This window comes from Aspergillus multicolor (assembly GCF_047715735.1).
Source record: "Aspergillus multicolor strain CBS 133.54 unplaced genomic scaffold BDW74scaffold_1, whole genome shotgun sequence".
NCBI classification, from domain to species: domain Eukaryota; kingdom Fungi; phylum Ascomycota; class Eurotiomycetes; order Eurotiales; family Aspergillaceae; genus Aspergillus; species Aspergillus multicolor.
In genome coordinates, this window is record NW_027395952.1 from 2,698,364 (window position 1) to 2,714,390 (window position 16,027).

At 52.1% G+C, this 16,027-nt stretch overlaps 6 protein-coding genes across 6 annotated transcripts; 2 read left to right on the forward strand and 4 right to left on the reverse strand.

The window, feature by feature from the left end:
* Positions 1–413: 413 nt before the first annotated feature.
* Positions 414–3,684, reverse strand: BDW74DRAFT_142957 (RNA polymerase II mediator complex middle subunit MED1). The gene is made up of 2 exons (XM_073722807.1): positions 1,710–3,684; positions 414–1,659 (listed from the first exon to the last, which is right to left on the reverse strand). Exons 1-2 carry the CDS (start codon positions 3,321–3,323, stop codon positions 1,057–1,059), a joined length of 2,217 nt encoding a protein of 738 aa, XP_073590202.1. The 5' UTR covers positions 3,324–3,684; the 3' UTR covers positions 414–1,056.
* A 31-nt stretch (positions 3,685–3,715) lies between these two features.
* Positions 3,716–4,982, forward strand: BDW74DRAFT_8629 (uncharacterized protein). The gene is made up of 4 exons (XM_073733921.1): positions 3,716–3,887; positions 3,940–4,337; positions 4,384–4,463; positions 4,512–4,982. The coding sequence occupies exons 1-4, from the start codon at positions 3,798–3,800 to the stop codon at positions 4,544–4,546; spliced, it is 603 nt and encodes a 200-aa protein (XP_073590203.1). The 5' UTR covers positions 3,716–3,797; the 3' UTR covers positions 4,547–4,982.
* Positions 4,728–6,260, reverse strand: BDW74DRAFT_8636 (SOS response-associated peptidase). The gene is made up of 3 exons (XM_073733924.1): positions 6,034–6,260; positions 5,469–5,988; positions 4,728–5,418 (listed from the first exon to the last, which is right to left on the reverse strand). The coding sequence occupies exons 1-3, from the start codon at positions 6,058–6,060 to the stop codon at positions 4,799–4,801; spliced, it is 1,167 nt and encodes a 388-aa protein (XP_073590204.1). The 5' UTR covers positions 6,061–6,260; the 3' UTR covers positions 4,728–4,798.
* Positions 6,006–8,280, forward strand: BDW74DRAFT_8611 (TPR domain protein). Its single transcript, XM_073733917.1, has 2 exons — positions 6,006–8,105; positions 8,152–8,280. The coding sequence occupies exon 1, from the start codon at positions 6,370–6,372 to the stop codon at positions 7,918–7,920; it is 1,551 nt and encodes a 516-aa protein (XP_073590205.1). The 5' UTR covers positions 6,006–6,369; the 3' UTR covers positions 7,921–8,105; positions 8,152–8,280.
* Positions 8,281–8,604: 324 nt separating this feature from the next.
* Positions 8,605–12,812, reverse strand: BDW74DRAFT_164936 (uncharacterized protein; the record flags this gene model as incomplete). Its single annotated transcript, XM_073726349.1, has 10 exons — positions 8,605–9,030; positions 9,240–9,557; positions 9,689–9,815; positions 9,960–10,048; position 10,210; positions 10,458–10,881; positions 10,959–11,299; positions 12,008–12,308; positions 12,373–12,499; positions 12,630–12,812. 10 exons carry the CDS (start codon positions 12,810–12,812, stop codon positions 8,605–8,607), a joined length of 2,337 nt encoding a protein of 778 aa, XP_073590206.1.
* A 387-nt stretch (positions 12,813–13,199) lies between these two features.
* On the reverse strand, positions 13,200–15,895 carry BDW74DRAFT_142970 (WD40 repeat domain-containing protein). Its single transcript, XM_073722808.1, has 7 exons — positions 15,490–15,895; positions 15,207–15,349; positions 14,158–15,094; positions 13,817–14,102; positions 13,548–13,751; positions 13,420–13,495; positions 13,200–13,368 (listed from the first exon to the last, which is right to left on the reverse strand). The coding sequence occupies exons 1-7, from the start codon at positions 15,492–15,494 to the stop codon at positions 13,262–13,264; spliced, it is 1,758 nt and encodes a 585-aa protein (XP_073590207.1). The 5' UTR covers positions 15,495–15,895; the 3' UTR covers positions 13,200–13,261.
* Positions 15,896–16,027: the final 132 nt, after the last annotated feature.

Here is a 16,027-nt window from a genome sequence, read left to right on the forward strand (position 1 = left end):
CAGTCCTTATCAGCAGGATCACTGATAAAAATGGCTAAATGCAAATTTCACGCTCGTAAAATACGCTACTAGGCAATCCCTGGGGAAACCGTGGACCTGAGCTCCAATTCTCACAGGGCCGTGGCAGGGCAGGGGCAAGGTCTCACGTAAAAATAGCACCGCATATGGAGTCGCCTTGAGTCACGGGTTAGAGAAAATACCGCACGCAGGAAAAGGAAGCATGCATGGCGCCGCGCCTCCTGAGTATCTAGACCTCAGGGAGAGCAAGTACGGTGTAGAAAACGGCATCGATAGATGCCCGAATTCATCAAGGCGCAGAAGAGTAATTCGCGCAGCTGATCTGGCCCATGAAATATGCGGGTTTTATGAGACTTTGTCCGCCCGCGGCTTTTCTGTGAGGAATTGGAACGCCCGGGGAATTGACCGGCCCGGGCCCCCTTGCAAGCTTCAATATTTGTTCCTGATCTTCATGCTACGACTCGCTGGGTAAACATCTCATGCTCAATTTCTTGATGAGGGATATTGTTGTTCTACGCCTGGAATGTGCGGTTTCATTGAGATCCACGGAGTAAAATTTAGCTGTATCAATAGAGGTATCGCTGTATCATGGCTATGCTTTGCTGTTTCATAGTTCCACTGTTGCTGCTCCCATCGATTCAGATGGCCTCAGCTGTAGAGAGCACGGAACATTTGAGGAAGAAACCAGCAAAAAAGACATTCATGGCCCTGTGATAGCTGGACATGACTTTGTGCCACAGTCCTAACGTTACCGTGTATCTCATATTCGAGACCCTGTCCGACTTCATGCAGGTACCGAGGGTGCGCTGATCATCTGGACCCTCGCCGCCAGGACTTGCCGTCCAAGCTGGCAAGCTCAAGTACGACAACAACCCCCACGTGCGCCACGGGCGTATCACAAGCCCTGCCTTGAGAAACTGATACCATTTAGACCGGCCGTCAACCGAGAGGCTGGCCAGCTGGGTCTCCCCACTCCGGCGCAGCTCTGCAAGGGTCTCTGCACCAATGCCGGGGCAAACGGGATACCCCGGACAACGTTCATCCGCGGCTCTTCCGCTGCCGTACCCATCGAAGGACCCATTCCACTAGGATGCCAATGTCTTGCGATGTCTCAAGCACTTGGGCCAACTTGGTTTGCAGCGCGCGAGTCGGATCTTCTGGCGTCGTCGTGTCCGAGCTAGCGTCATCGGTAGAGCTGTTCTCGTCATCCAGCAATCCGGTCACGTCCACCACCAAAACACGACCGTTCAGTCCGATTTCGAAACTGATTGAGACCTTAGTAACGAGATCCTCGAGGGTCTGCCTCGACGGCTTAGCGCGGTTCACAGTGAATAGCAGCATGATCATAGGGGCCTGTCCCAGTTGCGTCCGCAACGTCACATCTACTTTGAGCTCATCACTGGCCGACTCTTGAGCCTCGTCTTCGGGTTTCATCGCGTCTGCATCATTCAGACCAAGTAGCATGTTGAGTTTCTTCTCGTTAGGGTTCTCATTGGTCAAAATGGTTACAGTGCTCTTCGTGTTCGGGTTGTCTTGCAATTGTTCAACCGACTTTGGGCTTTCTTCTTCTGGTTTCGTCTTATCCTGGAGAGGAAATGTACTGCGGATCATGTTCGTTAGGAAGGCGTACTGGCGGAGAGTCTACAGAAACACGGTCAGCCGGTGAAGGAGCGGGGGAAACTCCGTCTTACCGGAAGCATATCTGCAAGCTGCCGGGGGTGGGAGAAGGGAAGGTCCTTGATCGTTTTCCCACTGGTAGGTTCAAAGGTTTGAAAGGTGTAACTGTGCTGCTTGATGCACGGTTTATCCTCTTCATCAAATGCTTCGACAGTTATCTTGCTTCTCTTCCTGTCAATATGGGAGTCTTCCGGACCCAAAGCCCATCCCGGCGCCAGCAGTCCATCGTAAGTTGAGGCTCTAAAGTCCTGTGGCATTTGGATACCTAGGTGTCGGTATATCTCGGTGGCTACCAGGAACGGGATATCGAGAGCCGGTTCCAATCTAGCAACGAACCGTCGATTGGGAGAAGTCGAGCCCAGCATGCCTGAGTTAAGATCCATGTTTTCCGAAGACCCTTGGTTCCCGTTCAGAGTGGGCGGCGGCTCAGCCCAGTTGATTATTGTGACAGTGGATGGCTGTTCGTCTGGTGCTGGCGCCTCTGCGTCATTCTCGACCGTTGTGAAGGCCTCGGACCCAAGCCAGTCTTTTGACACACGAAGCGACGGGTAGCCCTCTTCACACTCGATCGCAACCCTCCAGTTGCCATCTGCCTCGGTCGGTTCATCAGCGGTAGAATGTTCAGGCTGATCAATGACAATTGCATCCGGCGATCTGCGCTGCTTCGCATCCATGACCCGAGCGCGCGGCACCCAGTAGTCTAACCAGAGACCGACTCGACTACCTTTGTGGAGGCTCGGCCTGCCAATTCCGCCGCTGCAGAGATGTTCATAGTCGCCTCTGAACTTGCGCTGAGAGCTCTCTTCATTCCACAGTCGTTTCAAACTTTCGTGGAGACCCTCAATAGCCTCAAAGCAATTCACCTCTTCGCTAAGCTTGTCATGTCGGGCAAGCCATTGTAGATTTCTGTGAAAGTTGTCCAGGCTCTTCCACGTGCCCCGCGCACCATCCTCCGGCGTCTGTACAAGGTCTTGCTTCAAAACAGCCGTAGCCTCCTCCCGGCGTCCTCCGTCGGCGGCATCCGGCGTCACATAGGCCAAACTAACATTCCTGACCACGTTTTGTCCGCGATAAAAATCGATCTCAAGGTCGACAAAGTTGCCCGCAATGTTCAGATTATCGTCTTGCCAGATTGACTCGAAGCGCTCGAGATGGCTTAACCGCTCAATGCCTTCCCTACTCACGCCGCGTCCTGCTACCCGTTCTCGCAGCTTCTGGACTACCTCAATAATATGCCTTCGGCGCTCCTCGTCATTGTCCCGAGCCGTCCCTAGCTTCAAGCCAGACATTCCTAGAGCCTGAATGTCGCTATCATTCATACCTGTACCAACCAGTGCATCGTGGACGGCGGGGGAAGGGCTGATCCCGGGATAGGCTCCGAGTAGTAGAGCAGAGGGTGAACTAAAGGAAATGGCGTTATCGTTCTCCGCGGTGACGGCTAGCGGCGTGGCGTACTGTTGCGTCGAGGGGGGCTGGTTCGGATGGCCGTGGCCTGAAACCGAGGGTGTTCTCGTAGACGGGGACTTGAGCGAGATCGTTCGATGCATAGGTCCGCCAGACGGGCGAGGTGAGGAGGTCGGGTGTGTCGGAGTTGCTCCTGGGTTCGGTTTGGAAGATGGAGTTGCCATTGCGCTGGAATATGCAGTCTCGAACTGGGGTATGTAATTGGATAGCAACCCTAACGGTTCAAAGTACGAAGGATAATGATAGCGAAAGATCCCACTAGCAAGGACCTCACTATTTGGGGCAGGACGAGCACATCTCAGGTGCCGCCGAGCGGAGAGGAGTAAACACCAGCCGAAGCTCTTGACAATAGGCAAGAACGCCCGTAGAACGCGCTGTATGCAGACTAAAGCAAAATAAAGCCTACAAAGCACATGGCGCCTGTTTAAATCGAGGAGACCGCTCGTCGTCTCAAATCAATGAATGAAACAATCCCATCCTGATGCCGAAGCCGAAAAGAAAGCGGAGTCACATGAGCCGGAGTTTGTCCTGTTTGATTCTACGTCATCAGAAAATAGTTGAGCTCCAGAACATACTCCGCAATTGTTCATTAATTCTACAAATCGTTGATAGACAGGTCTCGCAAGTCAATTCGGCCCATGATGTGGTCTATCAGAGCTTCTACACGTCATTCTTCCAAATGGACTCAAATACGATCTTTATCAACATTGGACAAACATCCTCATATCGTAAGTAGCTAGCTAGTACGGACAAACTGTTTTCGTGCTGATAGAGCTCCAGTATGTCATTCCACACAACGGAGCGCATATCTTGTCACTTCTACCGACAGAGCCTCCGAACGTCGACCTATCAATTGGAGTCACCTCGAAGCTCCCTCCCACCACTGACTCTTTCCGCGAGAACCCCAGGTTTCTTGAAGCTCTGCAAGAAGTCGTGGCGAAGCATGGGCACGAAGACCCCGACGCAATATCACAAGCCCAGGTGATGGTATCTACGTCTGGCGCTAACATTGCTTCGGGCGGCGTGCTCATGCCCGGCTCGCGCAGTCGACGACGACGCCGTGATGTTGACATGACCAGCGGAGCTAGCGGTCAGGGGGGTGCTGGATCTGCTGGGAGAGGGGGTTGGATACATATCTCAGACAACCGGCGGCCGCCGGAGTACGGGAGAATTGCATGGTGAACCCCCCAGTGACCCGAACGAGGAAGAGCGCTAATGTAGCAGGCCCGAGGACATTTTCGGAAGCTTAGAAGTCGACGGAGAAGGGAAGTTTGTGGGAGGTACTGGCAATTACTCACCAAGCGGTATGAACTCGACTCTGGACGAATGGACTTCAATACTGACCTGGACAGGGACTTATCGAATCGTCACGCGCGATGGAATGTAGGCAGCCCCCATCTTTTGACTTGCTTAACGCTAACAACTTGCGGTCTCGGCCTGAGCCCTTTCTTAAGGGAAAAGCTGGTCCAGAAACTCCGCGAAAAAGAGTCGCAATGAAACAGCTATCAGGATCGGCACTTGTACACTATTACAAAATGTACCATATTCCACGCTGCTGGACAGTTGGAAATAAATACAGCAAACTCCCTTCCCACAGACATTGGCACATCATCATATCATTTCTCATATAATTTAACTCCTACCTGGAGAAGAAATTGGTTATCCGTGGAGTCCCATCACTGGCCTTCTTTGGTTCTAGTTTCTTAAGCGGTTTCTTGTTGTGCGTCGCGCTGCGCATTTGCTTTGACTTGACGGCAGAGCCCGGTGGCGGCGGCTTGACTGGAGAAGGGGCAGGTGAAAGTGTCTTGCGTTTCTTTGCGTTCTCCCCTGCGTCATCATTCTCACTGTCCGGATGTTCTCTCTTGATCCCTGACGCGGATTGCGCAGCATCCTCTTCTTTCACCGCGACAGCATCTTTGCCTTCGTTCTCTATCGGCTCGCTTTTCTTCTTCGCAGTCGCAAAGAAATTCGCGATATTGCTTTTATTCTCTTTGCTGTCGACAGGAACTATGAAGTCCGGTGAGTTGTTGCCAACCTTATTCATCTCCTTCGAAACCTGATAACAATCGAGTTCGCCCTCGTAATGCTTCAAGGCTGCTTGAAGCTCCTTTGACCAGGTCGTCCGCTTCGGATCAAGCCAGGCATTCCAGGCGTCGGTGTTCGGTTCCAGGATTACCGGCATCCGATCATGAAGCCAGCTCAATGATGGACGCGCCGAGGTGGTGATAACGGTAAACGTATAGAGCTTCTCCTCGGATCCTACCTTTGGTCAGTAGCGGCTCTCAGGAGCAAACAAGGCATATACCCACCCTCATAGGTGACGCAGTCCCAAAGTCCGGCGAAATACATCAAATCCCCATCCTTGCGCCGCGTAAAATGCGGGATCCTGTCCTTACCTCCGGTCCCCCGTTTCAGCCACTCATAATATCCCTGACAAACAACTACACAGCGCTTCTTCCGTTTCATGGACGTCCACATTCCGCGGTCTTCAATCAGCGAATCCTCCCGGCAGTTGATGGTTTTCATCAGCGATCCGTAGTCCGGTTGTCGCTTCGTCCAGAAGGGTACCAGGCCCCATTTCATGCCTTGAAGCTTGTAAGTAACCGGAACGCTCGCCTCCGACTCTATTGAAGCAGGCTCAACTGGGTCAGTTTGTTCCTGATCCGTTGAACGCTCTGTGTCGTGGTTGTGGTGGGGAATGTCGGCGCGATAAATAGCACCGATATTCCCCGGCGCAAAGTTGTAGGTCTCTCTTATTTCATCGTCTTCAGACGCTTCATCGACTGGCATGCCTTGTTCTTGAAGCCGACGACGGATGAAAATCATTCGCTGCCTTCGTTAGTTGATGATTTTGAGAAGTTTCGGGGAACATACTACGCCTAGGGCGTACCGACCACACATAATCCCAGGTCCGATGGAGAGAAGAGTTGAGGATCCGTAGAAGCTGACTGGAGATGGTAAAGCACTAATAAATGGAAATGATTCGAGAGTTGTAAGCAAAAGAAGCTGGAGAGCTAAGATGCTTGTATAAGGTAGAGCTTCAGGTGCCTAGAACGTCATAAGCAATCGGCTCCGCTCACATAAATTCTTTCCTCAACACCACTTATTCTTCAACCATCCATTGACCACAACTCGAATTGCTACTCTCAAGCCCACGTCGGAAATTCTAATGAGCAGATCTACAATTGCAGATTACTGCCCGTTTCCTCAATGATGCTCAGCGCAGCAGCAGCTCGCCGTACAAGCTGCGCCTTCGTTCGTAACCGAACACCCGCCACGCTCTCTCGAACCATCGCATTCTCCCACCCACGACCATTGCAACACTTGCCGAAAACATACGCATCGTCTCCGCACAACGACCTTCGACCCTCACTATCTCCATTCCTCCGCCATGCCCCTAGCTTCTCACATCAAACGCGATCCCTCTCCTACCTCGACCGCACTCGGCTAGGCCTCAAACAAGCATCAAAGGGGATATGGCGCAAGTATCCATTTCTGCTGCCTTTCGCGATCCTTGGTGTTATTGGTTCTACGATAGCCTTCGGATTTATCGTTTACGTCGAGCTGTTCCACAACGCGCCCCAGTACCACAAATTCCCCCCGGAGGTCGTAAAACCTCTACGCCAGGCGGTATACTACACCGATGTGACGCTCCAGCCGCAACTCGCGGTCAAATATTACAAGGAGGCCTTGAAAGCCGCGGCTGCAGTTGGCATGAATCCGATGTCGGATGAGGTGATCGGAATCAAACTACAGGTGGCGGATGTGCTAGAGCGCTCCCGCAACATCAAACCGGCAATCCAGGTGCTCGAGATGACAAAGAAGGAGATGTTGGAGTGGGTTGAAAAAGGGCGGGCTGCGACAGCGGAAAGGGAGAAGGTACTGGATGAGCAGATTAAAAAGGCCGAGAAGGAAGCCCAGAAGAGCCGCACCAAATTGGACACGAAACTTGAAATCGACGACCCTCAGACCCTTGATAGGATTGATCAGATGAAAGCGGATGCGGAGTTTCTCCAGAAACAACAGGCCAAGTGCATCAAGAGAGCTGTTGGGATTTCACTGAAGCTCGCCGTGATGTACGGTAGCGACCACATGCAGGACCCAAAGAAATCGGAGGAAGCCGCCGAAGCCGCCGTCGATCTGAGTATGAAAGAGCTCAAGTATCGGGGGAACGCTGGGCTACCCATCAGCCAGGTCGATCCTGACGTGGCAAACAGTAAAACGCCCTATCTAACCCAAAAAGAGGCAGCAATGGCTCTTTCCAATCTGGGCCAACTATACCACGGGAGTGGCAGATATGAGCTTGCCCTCCCGTGCTTCATGCGTGGTCTGGATCTGCTGCGCGCGGAGGAAGGCCCTGTACCTACCTGCGGCCAGGCGCTAATTATAAGCCATATTGTGGGCGCGCTCGGGATGCAACAGCTAGTAAGGCAGGATATGATGAAGAACGAGGGTGGAGACACTGGAGAGGCCGCGAGCGACCACTTGATAAGCCATGCAAAAGAATGGGCGATGATGGGTGATAAGGTCCAGAGCAACGTTCCTGCGAACAAGAGGACCCCAGAATGCGACGTAGCCTGTGTTTCTTTAAAGGCTAGTCTGGGCCATTTGGCACAGTACCAGGGCAAATTTGATGAGGCTGGAAAACACTACAAGGCGGCGCTAACTGCTGTTAGTACCTTCTTCGGGGAAAGCCGGGAAGACATTATTAAGGAGATGAAAGAGGCAGTCGAGGAGATGGAGGGCATGTCCAAGAAATAAGATGGGGTGAGGCAGACTGATCTGGAGGCTCTGGCGCTGGTCTTGTAGGCCTTGTACATTAAACCAATATATATACACGTCCCCACTTGCCTTTGCTTTCGGAGACGACTTTTTTGTGAAGAACCAGATTGCCGCATCAACGATGATCGAAACATTGTTATCCCCGTACTCTATCTAATTAACTAGTTAGTATCTTATTGCTTTAACATGCTCTTACTAATAACAAGTAAGGCCCTACGCCGTATATGGGAACGCAACAGCCGCAGCGGTTAACCCCACACCCTAACATACATAATACGGGTAATCTCTGAGATATTCTAGAACACCCGGTGCTGCCTTCGCAGCACCCCGGACTACAAGAATTGCGGATTCAAGGTGGAGAATACAAGATCGCGAACCACCAAATGGGTCGTTCTACAAGGGAACCTGCATAGCGTGAGGTGCTTCATTGCTCATGGCTCATACAATCCCATCCAAATGCCTGCCCGATTTTTGCGAATGAGGAAGGGTCTCTTCCCCGAAGGAAGAGATGAGAGATAATAGGTGAAGATGATAAAAAAGATTTGATATCAAACAAAAGCTTTAGGCTTTAATCTTGTTTCGTTTCGTTTGGCTGCCAAACTCAACCCACTCAATTCGCTATTATTTTGTTTCATTCCCCTCTCCATGCTCACTCACACCAATCTACGCCCTCGACATGACACCCCAAGCGCGGATCTTGTTGTCAGTGTAACCAGCGAAGAGAGTCTGGCCATCAGCGGACCAGGCGAGAGAGACACACTCGGGCTCGCGGCTCTTCTTGCCCTTCTCGATGTACTCGGGCTTGAGCTCGTCGACCTTACTCTTCTTCTCGAGGTCGAAGATGGTGATGCTGCTGGCGGTGGCAGCGCACAGCCAGTAGCGGTTGGGGGAGAAGACAAGGGCGTGGATCTCGTCACCGGCGTGGAGGGAGTAGAGGTGCTTGGACTCGTTGAGGTCCCAGAGCATGGTGACACCGTCCTTGCCACCGGAGGCGCAGAGGGATCCATCGGGGGAAATGGTGACGGTGTTGATGTAACCGGAGTGACCGATGTGGTCGGTCTGGAGGCGGCAGGAAGCGAGCTCCCAAACCTATTGAATTCGTTAGTTTCGCCCTTCAACATTCCTAGCGATGCTATAGTAGAAAGGGATAGCGAAATCATGATTGGCGTGTCCATCAGGCATAGGGTGAATTTTTGTCTCATGGCCATAAGGCTCTGAAGTAGCAAATACGTGTAAAATGCAAACATCATTGGACCGACTGAAAGCAGCAAGGTAACGAAAAAGTGTCGAAAACGTACCTTGACGAGCTTGTCCCAGCCAGCGGAAACGATGACGGGGTTCTGGGGGTTGGGGCTGAAGCGGACGCAGGAAACCCACTCGGTGTGGCCCTTGTCGGTGATGGTGTACTTGCAGTCGCCGAGAGTGTTCCAGAGCTTGATGGTACGGTCACGAGAACCGGAGACGATCTGGCGGTTGTCGGCGGAGAAGGAAACGGAGAGGACATCGTTGGTGTGGCCGACGAAAGTGCGGGTGGTCTGGCCAGAGGAAAGCTCCCAGAGGCGGAGAGACTTGTCCCAAGAGGCGGACAGAGCGTAGGCACCGTCGGAGGAGATCACCTATAAATCCAAGCACTCGCATCAGCCAAACTGATCCTAATCATCACTTTTTTCTTCCGTTCCATTTAGAACCCGCTTTCGCACATTCTTCGAGACTCGAGTTTCGGAGATTGGGGATATCGGAGGCATACACAGTCGGAGACGATGTGGGAGTGGCCCTCAAGGCTGCGCTTGGGGTAACCGTAGGCCTGCTCGTCGCGGGTAAGGTTCCAGATGATCAGGGTCTTGTCGCGACTGCCAGAGAGCAGCATGTTGGGGCTATCGGAAAAAGATCTCAAGTCAGAACCGTTTTTCATTTTCAACCAAGACAATACATGTCTGCGATAGATATACGGATACACACACGGGGCCGCATGTAGATCCATATACGTATTTCATCCATGTGCGATTCGGTGCCCTTACTTCTCAAGAGAGGTAGCCAGGGAAGTAACCCAGCCATTGTGACCCTCAAGGGTGCCGCGGAGGACCAGCTGCTCAGCCATTGTCGGAGTCTGGGAGGACGATAAGGGGACCGCGAGAGGAGAGGTGAGAATGAACGCGGGCGGAGCAATTGTCGTAGACTCTGCGCTGGAGATAAAATCACGGCGTTCGAAGATGGAGGAGAGCCCTAACGTAACGAGCTTACCGCCGCTGGGCTGTGTGGGCCGCAAACCCTAAAATAAGCGAGTCACGTGACTATATATACAAGCAACTAAACAATCTATACAGATCTACCAGACAATGCGCTGAACCTTAATTTGCTTGTCTAGGATATTATGGTCAAATCTACAAGCTCTTTTATACAACGCTTTTCAAACGCAGGCACTTTACGATGCCGCGTTGTCGCAAAATAGGGAACTATATCATACATGTATCAAGCTCAACCGCTAGTCACCAGGACCGACGGCTTAGTTGTTGAACGTTTGGATGTTGGGCATCCTGTTCAGGCCGCCTGCACCGGTCTTCTTGTTCTTTGCCGCGTGGAAGCCGTTCGCACTGTTATCTCGGACGTGCTGTCTCAACAGTTTCAGGACATCGGAGTCGGCCCATCGCGATGGCACTGGCCGGTACGCAGCCTTGAAGGCGCCAACCGTCTGCACCCACTCGCCGCTCTTTGCACCAGTGCGTTGCCATGTTTCGGTTGGGGTGTCCTTGGAGACATCCGACTTGGCTTCTCCTTCAGTAGGAGGGTCCTGGGTTGCCCAGTAGTAAATGTCCCAGTCATTCTCGTCCAGGAACCGGTCGTACTCCTGCAGCTGCTCTTTGTTCATGTCGCGCAGATAGACATCGGCGAAAGTAGACAGCAGCAGGTCGGACTCGAGAATACCCCGTTTCCGGCTCTGGTCTATATGAAGGAGTTAGCCTCCAAACCAATAATGTCTCGAACAACTATGGCAGGGAAGGGAGCCGAGGAAAACTAACATAGCAACCGAGCCCTCATAGTCGACACATCCTCCCCAGTTCGCTTCAGCGGCTCGACCTTGAACGTAATGCCTTCCATCTCACCGACCTCAAGCTCTGGTTTCTGCGCGCCAGGCTGCTGTCTGCCTCCTGTGTAATGCTCTACCTTTCCGGGGTATGTACCCTCAGGCTTGTAGTTCGGGTCCACCGAGTGCAGGAGGTCCGGCGGCGCGTTGTCCTTCCCAACCTTGGGGAAGCCCTTGGTCAACGTTGAGCTATCGTGCGATAGAGCTGGGTTGGCCGACTTCTCCGTCTGGTGTGCACGGTGCCGCGGTGTTGTCGAGTGAACTCCATCCTTCTTGCTGTCTTGCGGGCGAACTGCCGAGCTTCCAAATGAACGAGTCGCGAGCCTCGTGAATGAGAGCGGCGCCGTCGAGGGCCGCGCAAGGCGCTGAACAAAGCGAATTGTAGACATTGTGAGTCTATGGTATGGTACGACCGTATGAGCAGTCTGTAAGGAAAAAGTGAGGAGTATGGGGTCGATGGGGTCGAGCTATGAGCTAGACAATTATGCGGATTGACATCATCCGAGGCACCCGCTTCGTTCAGTTTGCCGTGTTTGCAGCATTCGAGGTCCAACCACAGAGGCGGATTTCAAAACATTGCTCAGACCTAGACAGTTTATAAGGTACGCTCCGGTGACAGGTAGAAGGTGTTAAGGTAGGATGGGTTGATTGTACAGGATTATGAGGCGGTCGTGGCTACTATGTACCATGCTTGGGAGCTATAAAAGTAGGCGGACTAGGATAAACCTACAATCTCCATATATATCGGGTCATAATAATGATCATGAGTATCTGAACAATGAAATATCCGAGGCTGCGTAAGGTGGAAAGCACGCAACAAATGCATTGAGACTCCGTGTTTGTCATAAGATAACGAAACCATACGTCACGCCTGTTTCCTACCATAACGATGTACGCTGAAGAAAGACTAAATGAGATGCTTGGAACTAAAGTAAAGAGGCATTAGCATGGGTTAAATGGAAACAACGTAATCGAAACACATACCGGAAGTAGGCCCTCAGGTAGATAACCTGCCACACACCAAGACCAACCAGCATGCCCATGGTGCCGAAAGCGAACCACTTCACACGCTCGTTCGTGCTCTCGTTGGTGTCCCGAAGCTTCTGCTCACGGGCGCGGAGGTATTCCATCTCACTAACGACTTCAGCAACGATCTCTTCAATGCGGCGGAGGTCGGTCTCGATCGGCTTGAGCTTCTCCTGGGCCTGGATGCTTGACCAGTCACGCGCGTCGGCACCAATATCAACGTCCAACTCGATAGATCGGTGAGGGTTAGAGACGCCACCTAGATTGACGAATATTAGCACGGGAGAGAACCTGGAGGTTCGAGAGCCGGATGGTGAACGTACGGCGGGAAACAAGCATGTTCTCGAAGCAAACGTCGAAGGTAGTGTCGCCAGCGGAAGTGAATGCCTGGCGAGTCTCGCCAACAATGTCCTTGGGCCTTCCGTGGTCGTTGCCCATAGAGTCCTTGATCTGTTGAGAAATGACCGTCAGCATTGCTGCTCGAGACACCGTGGTGCGGCCCATAAAGTTATCGAGGACAAGGTCCGCATCTGATCCGCCGGATCCAATTCTTTATCGCCGTTGTCGACAAATCACGTACATGCATGTTGACCATTTGACCATCACCCTTCTCGCCGCTCACAATGGCCGTCACGACGACAAGCTGGTCCTTGAGGACAAAGTTGCGGATACATCGCTCGCCCTTTCCAGCAACGATATCGAACTTGAGCGCGGAGGAGATTTGCACGAAAAGGAGGAAAAGAAGCCCAAGGGCCGACCTCATTGTCAGTTGAGAGGACCCCATTGTGGAGAGGGAATTGGTGGTTGGTTGGCCGACGGGTCTAGGATAGCTGAGTCCGATTGAAAGCTGTCCGTACACATGGCGGCGGTCCGATAATTGATGCCACGCCGCGTCCTGGGGGCCGGCACAATAATATTCCGAGTCGTATCTACATCAAACATACTGGCATTAATTATTTCGGCAACTGACTAAGATGCTCATTCTCTAATGATTTTTATTGCTGGGTGGCTTTACTAAATATGCTGAGTGAGAAGTACCTCTCAATCATACCATATTTCCGCTCCCGCACACGAACCTGTCAACAAAGGGAAAAGAATCAGGACGACCTACGACACTATACTTCCATGCAGTCTCTAGGCGCTTGATTGGGTATGATTGAAACAAGTATGTACACAATTACATTATGTCGCTGATTGGCTGTGTACCAACTATCACAATGACCCCGTAGACGAGGTGGGGTTGCCCGCCTCGGACGATTTCTGATCACCATAGTTGTCACTGATGTTTTCTCGAGGACGGTCCCAGGTGCGAATGTGGCCTTTATGTGTCTCATTAGTAACCGTGGCGTCAACTCGACGAACTAACATACCTTCTAGCGAGGATGTCATGATTGTATCCTCCTGGAAGCCTAGCCAGCAGATAGGGTCTTCACCCACAGCTTTTGACTACACCAATGTCAGTCCATTTGCGTAACAGCCACCAAAGGCGGAGACAAACCAAGATCGGTGGCAACAGGGCCGTGCGTGCCCTAGATTCAACCGAATGTTGGACAGGTTGATCAGGTGGGGCTTCGCTATCAGCAGCAGTTCGTTGAGAATCCGACCTCATTCGGTTTCCTGCACTGTCGGCTCTATGACGGCTAAGTTGTTGTGAACTCGACGCAATCAGACTTGTCCGATGGCGTGCACTGCCTTGATGATGCTATAGAAGCCAGTGAGGTTAGATGACCGAATACTTCTCTGGAAGATGCAGACTTTAGAACATACCACTTTCGGTCGGTGCAGCATGCCCACGCTGAAGTCCCAGAGCAACAGGTTGCAATCATCGCCGACACTGCCAATCCTGTATGTCCGCTCATCACATCTCCATGGATCAAATGCGACGGCAGAGACCCACGAATCGTGGCCTTGACACCGTGCAACGATCTTGCGCTCCGGCAAGGACCATATAGTTACCAAGTCGTCTTGCCCACCAGTAACGATATATTTTCCATCCGGTGACCAGCAAACGCAGGTAAAACCGCCGTAATAGCTTCGGAAGACATCCAAGACTCTAAACACCCCGTTAGCCTCGTAGAGCGCATGAGAATAGACGCTAGATGACGTACTCTTCTTGGAGATAATCCATCAGACGCAACGTTCCATCCTCCAACACTACAGCAAGATGCTTTTGGTCCGGAGAAAACGCAAATTGTGTAACCTTCTGATTAGCCAACCGCCAGACTGCAACTGGATTTGTTTTCTGATTTTTCGAGTTGACCGACTTCAACACCTGCAGGGACCAGCTCGATGGTTTGACAGATTCTGTTGACTGTTCAGGGAGCTCGGGGGTAAAGGGACCGTCCTCCTTTTCCTTATCGTAAACCACCAGCTGCCCATTTCCATGCGCTGCGATGAACAGACCTTCTGAGCCCGGAATCCATTTGGTATGCGTGACTGGGGAGTTGTTGATGATACCATTTTTGTTGATGCGCGCATACTTTTGCGATATGGGCTCGTACCAGAAGATGTCTCCGGCGGATGATCCCATAACGACATCAATATGCGCCGCGCTCTTGGTCGCTTCGTTGACATCGTGGCTTATCATGTGGGCCTTAGTAAAGAGAATTTTGGACAATGGCTCGTCTTTATGCTTCGAACTTAGATCTAGCCATTGGAAGGCGCGATTGATATTGGCAAATGCAAAAAGTCCTTCCGGTTCGCGGTCGTTTAGTCGCTTCGTCGTAGCCTCGTGGATAATCACCCGTGATACAAATGATGAACTGCTCTTGATGATGTTGTTCTTCGGTTTCCGTTTTTTCGAGGGGTCCTTGACAGGAGGGGCTGCCAAAGCACTATTCCCATCCCCAAAAGGCCGTGCGGTAACTTTCAACTTGGATGGAAAAATAGTCTTGTTTCGAGGTCCAAGGCTAACTAACGACAGCTTGACGCCGGAGGTGGGAGGATTAGGAACGGTTGCGAGTGGGTTCGGATTTATGATCGGCGCTTCAGAGGGATGCGGGGGAGGGGTAGCTAGATGCAGGTCGTCTTGCAGCTGATATGTACCTATCAACGTATCAAGGATAAGCAAAGGCACCAGAGACTTCGGCGAATTCATGATTGCAAGCGGCAGTCAACGCGGACCTAAACCTGCGGTCTATCCCAAGTCCAAACGTACCTTCTCCGACTTGAAGAGGACAGCCCTTCTCCGGATGGCTGATAATATTGTTGGTCTCCACGATAGGAACTGCCATGCCATTCGATGCCCCAGCTGCATATGCAACTGGGACCGTGTAGCGAGGGGGAGGTGGGGGGAGGACGCTATAGGCACTGCGTCAGCAGACAGCTAGTTGAAAGTTGCAGGGAATTCGCGATAAAGCGGCCAGTCCAACGAGCACATGCTCTGTATCGTAGCGCTGACGGTTCTGCAAGATAAGCATTCCTCGTCACTAGGTACTTACAACATCGTGGCGTGAAAGGCGTCCAAATTCGCGTAGATTAAATAGACCGGACTATTTGAGCTGGCCGTAGTTGCCGAGGAGCAAGCCTTTTCGGGACCCGCTGCCTTTGGGCAAGAAGAACTCGTTCTCGATGTATTGAGCAAATGCGACAGCGTTCCGCTGGCGAGCGGAGGACAGGCGGTGGCCGGGCCTGTTGAGTTCGCCGACTGTTCGCGAAACGGCACGCGAGAGGCTCAGGGTGAGCTTTGAAAATGGATGGAAGCGCTAAATATGAATGCGATACTGTTGAGAAGCCAGAAGAAGACAGAACAGCTGCGGGAGAGGGGGCAAGGAGCGAGAGGAAATTGAGACGACAGAAACCGGAGAGGAGCGTCCTATCGAGATCCAAGCCAACGGCCGGTGGAATTCCGGGGAACTTTGGTGTGGCTGGTTGGTGGAACTTGGGCGTGAGGCGAGCTACCGAGGCGCCGATGGAGTACACCGACATGACAGGCTGTCAGTACACGAGGCTTATACATTTACATTGGAGAACATAATC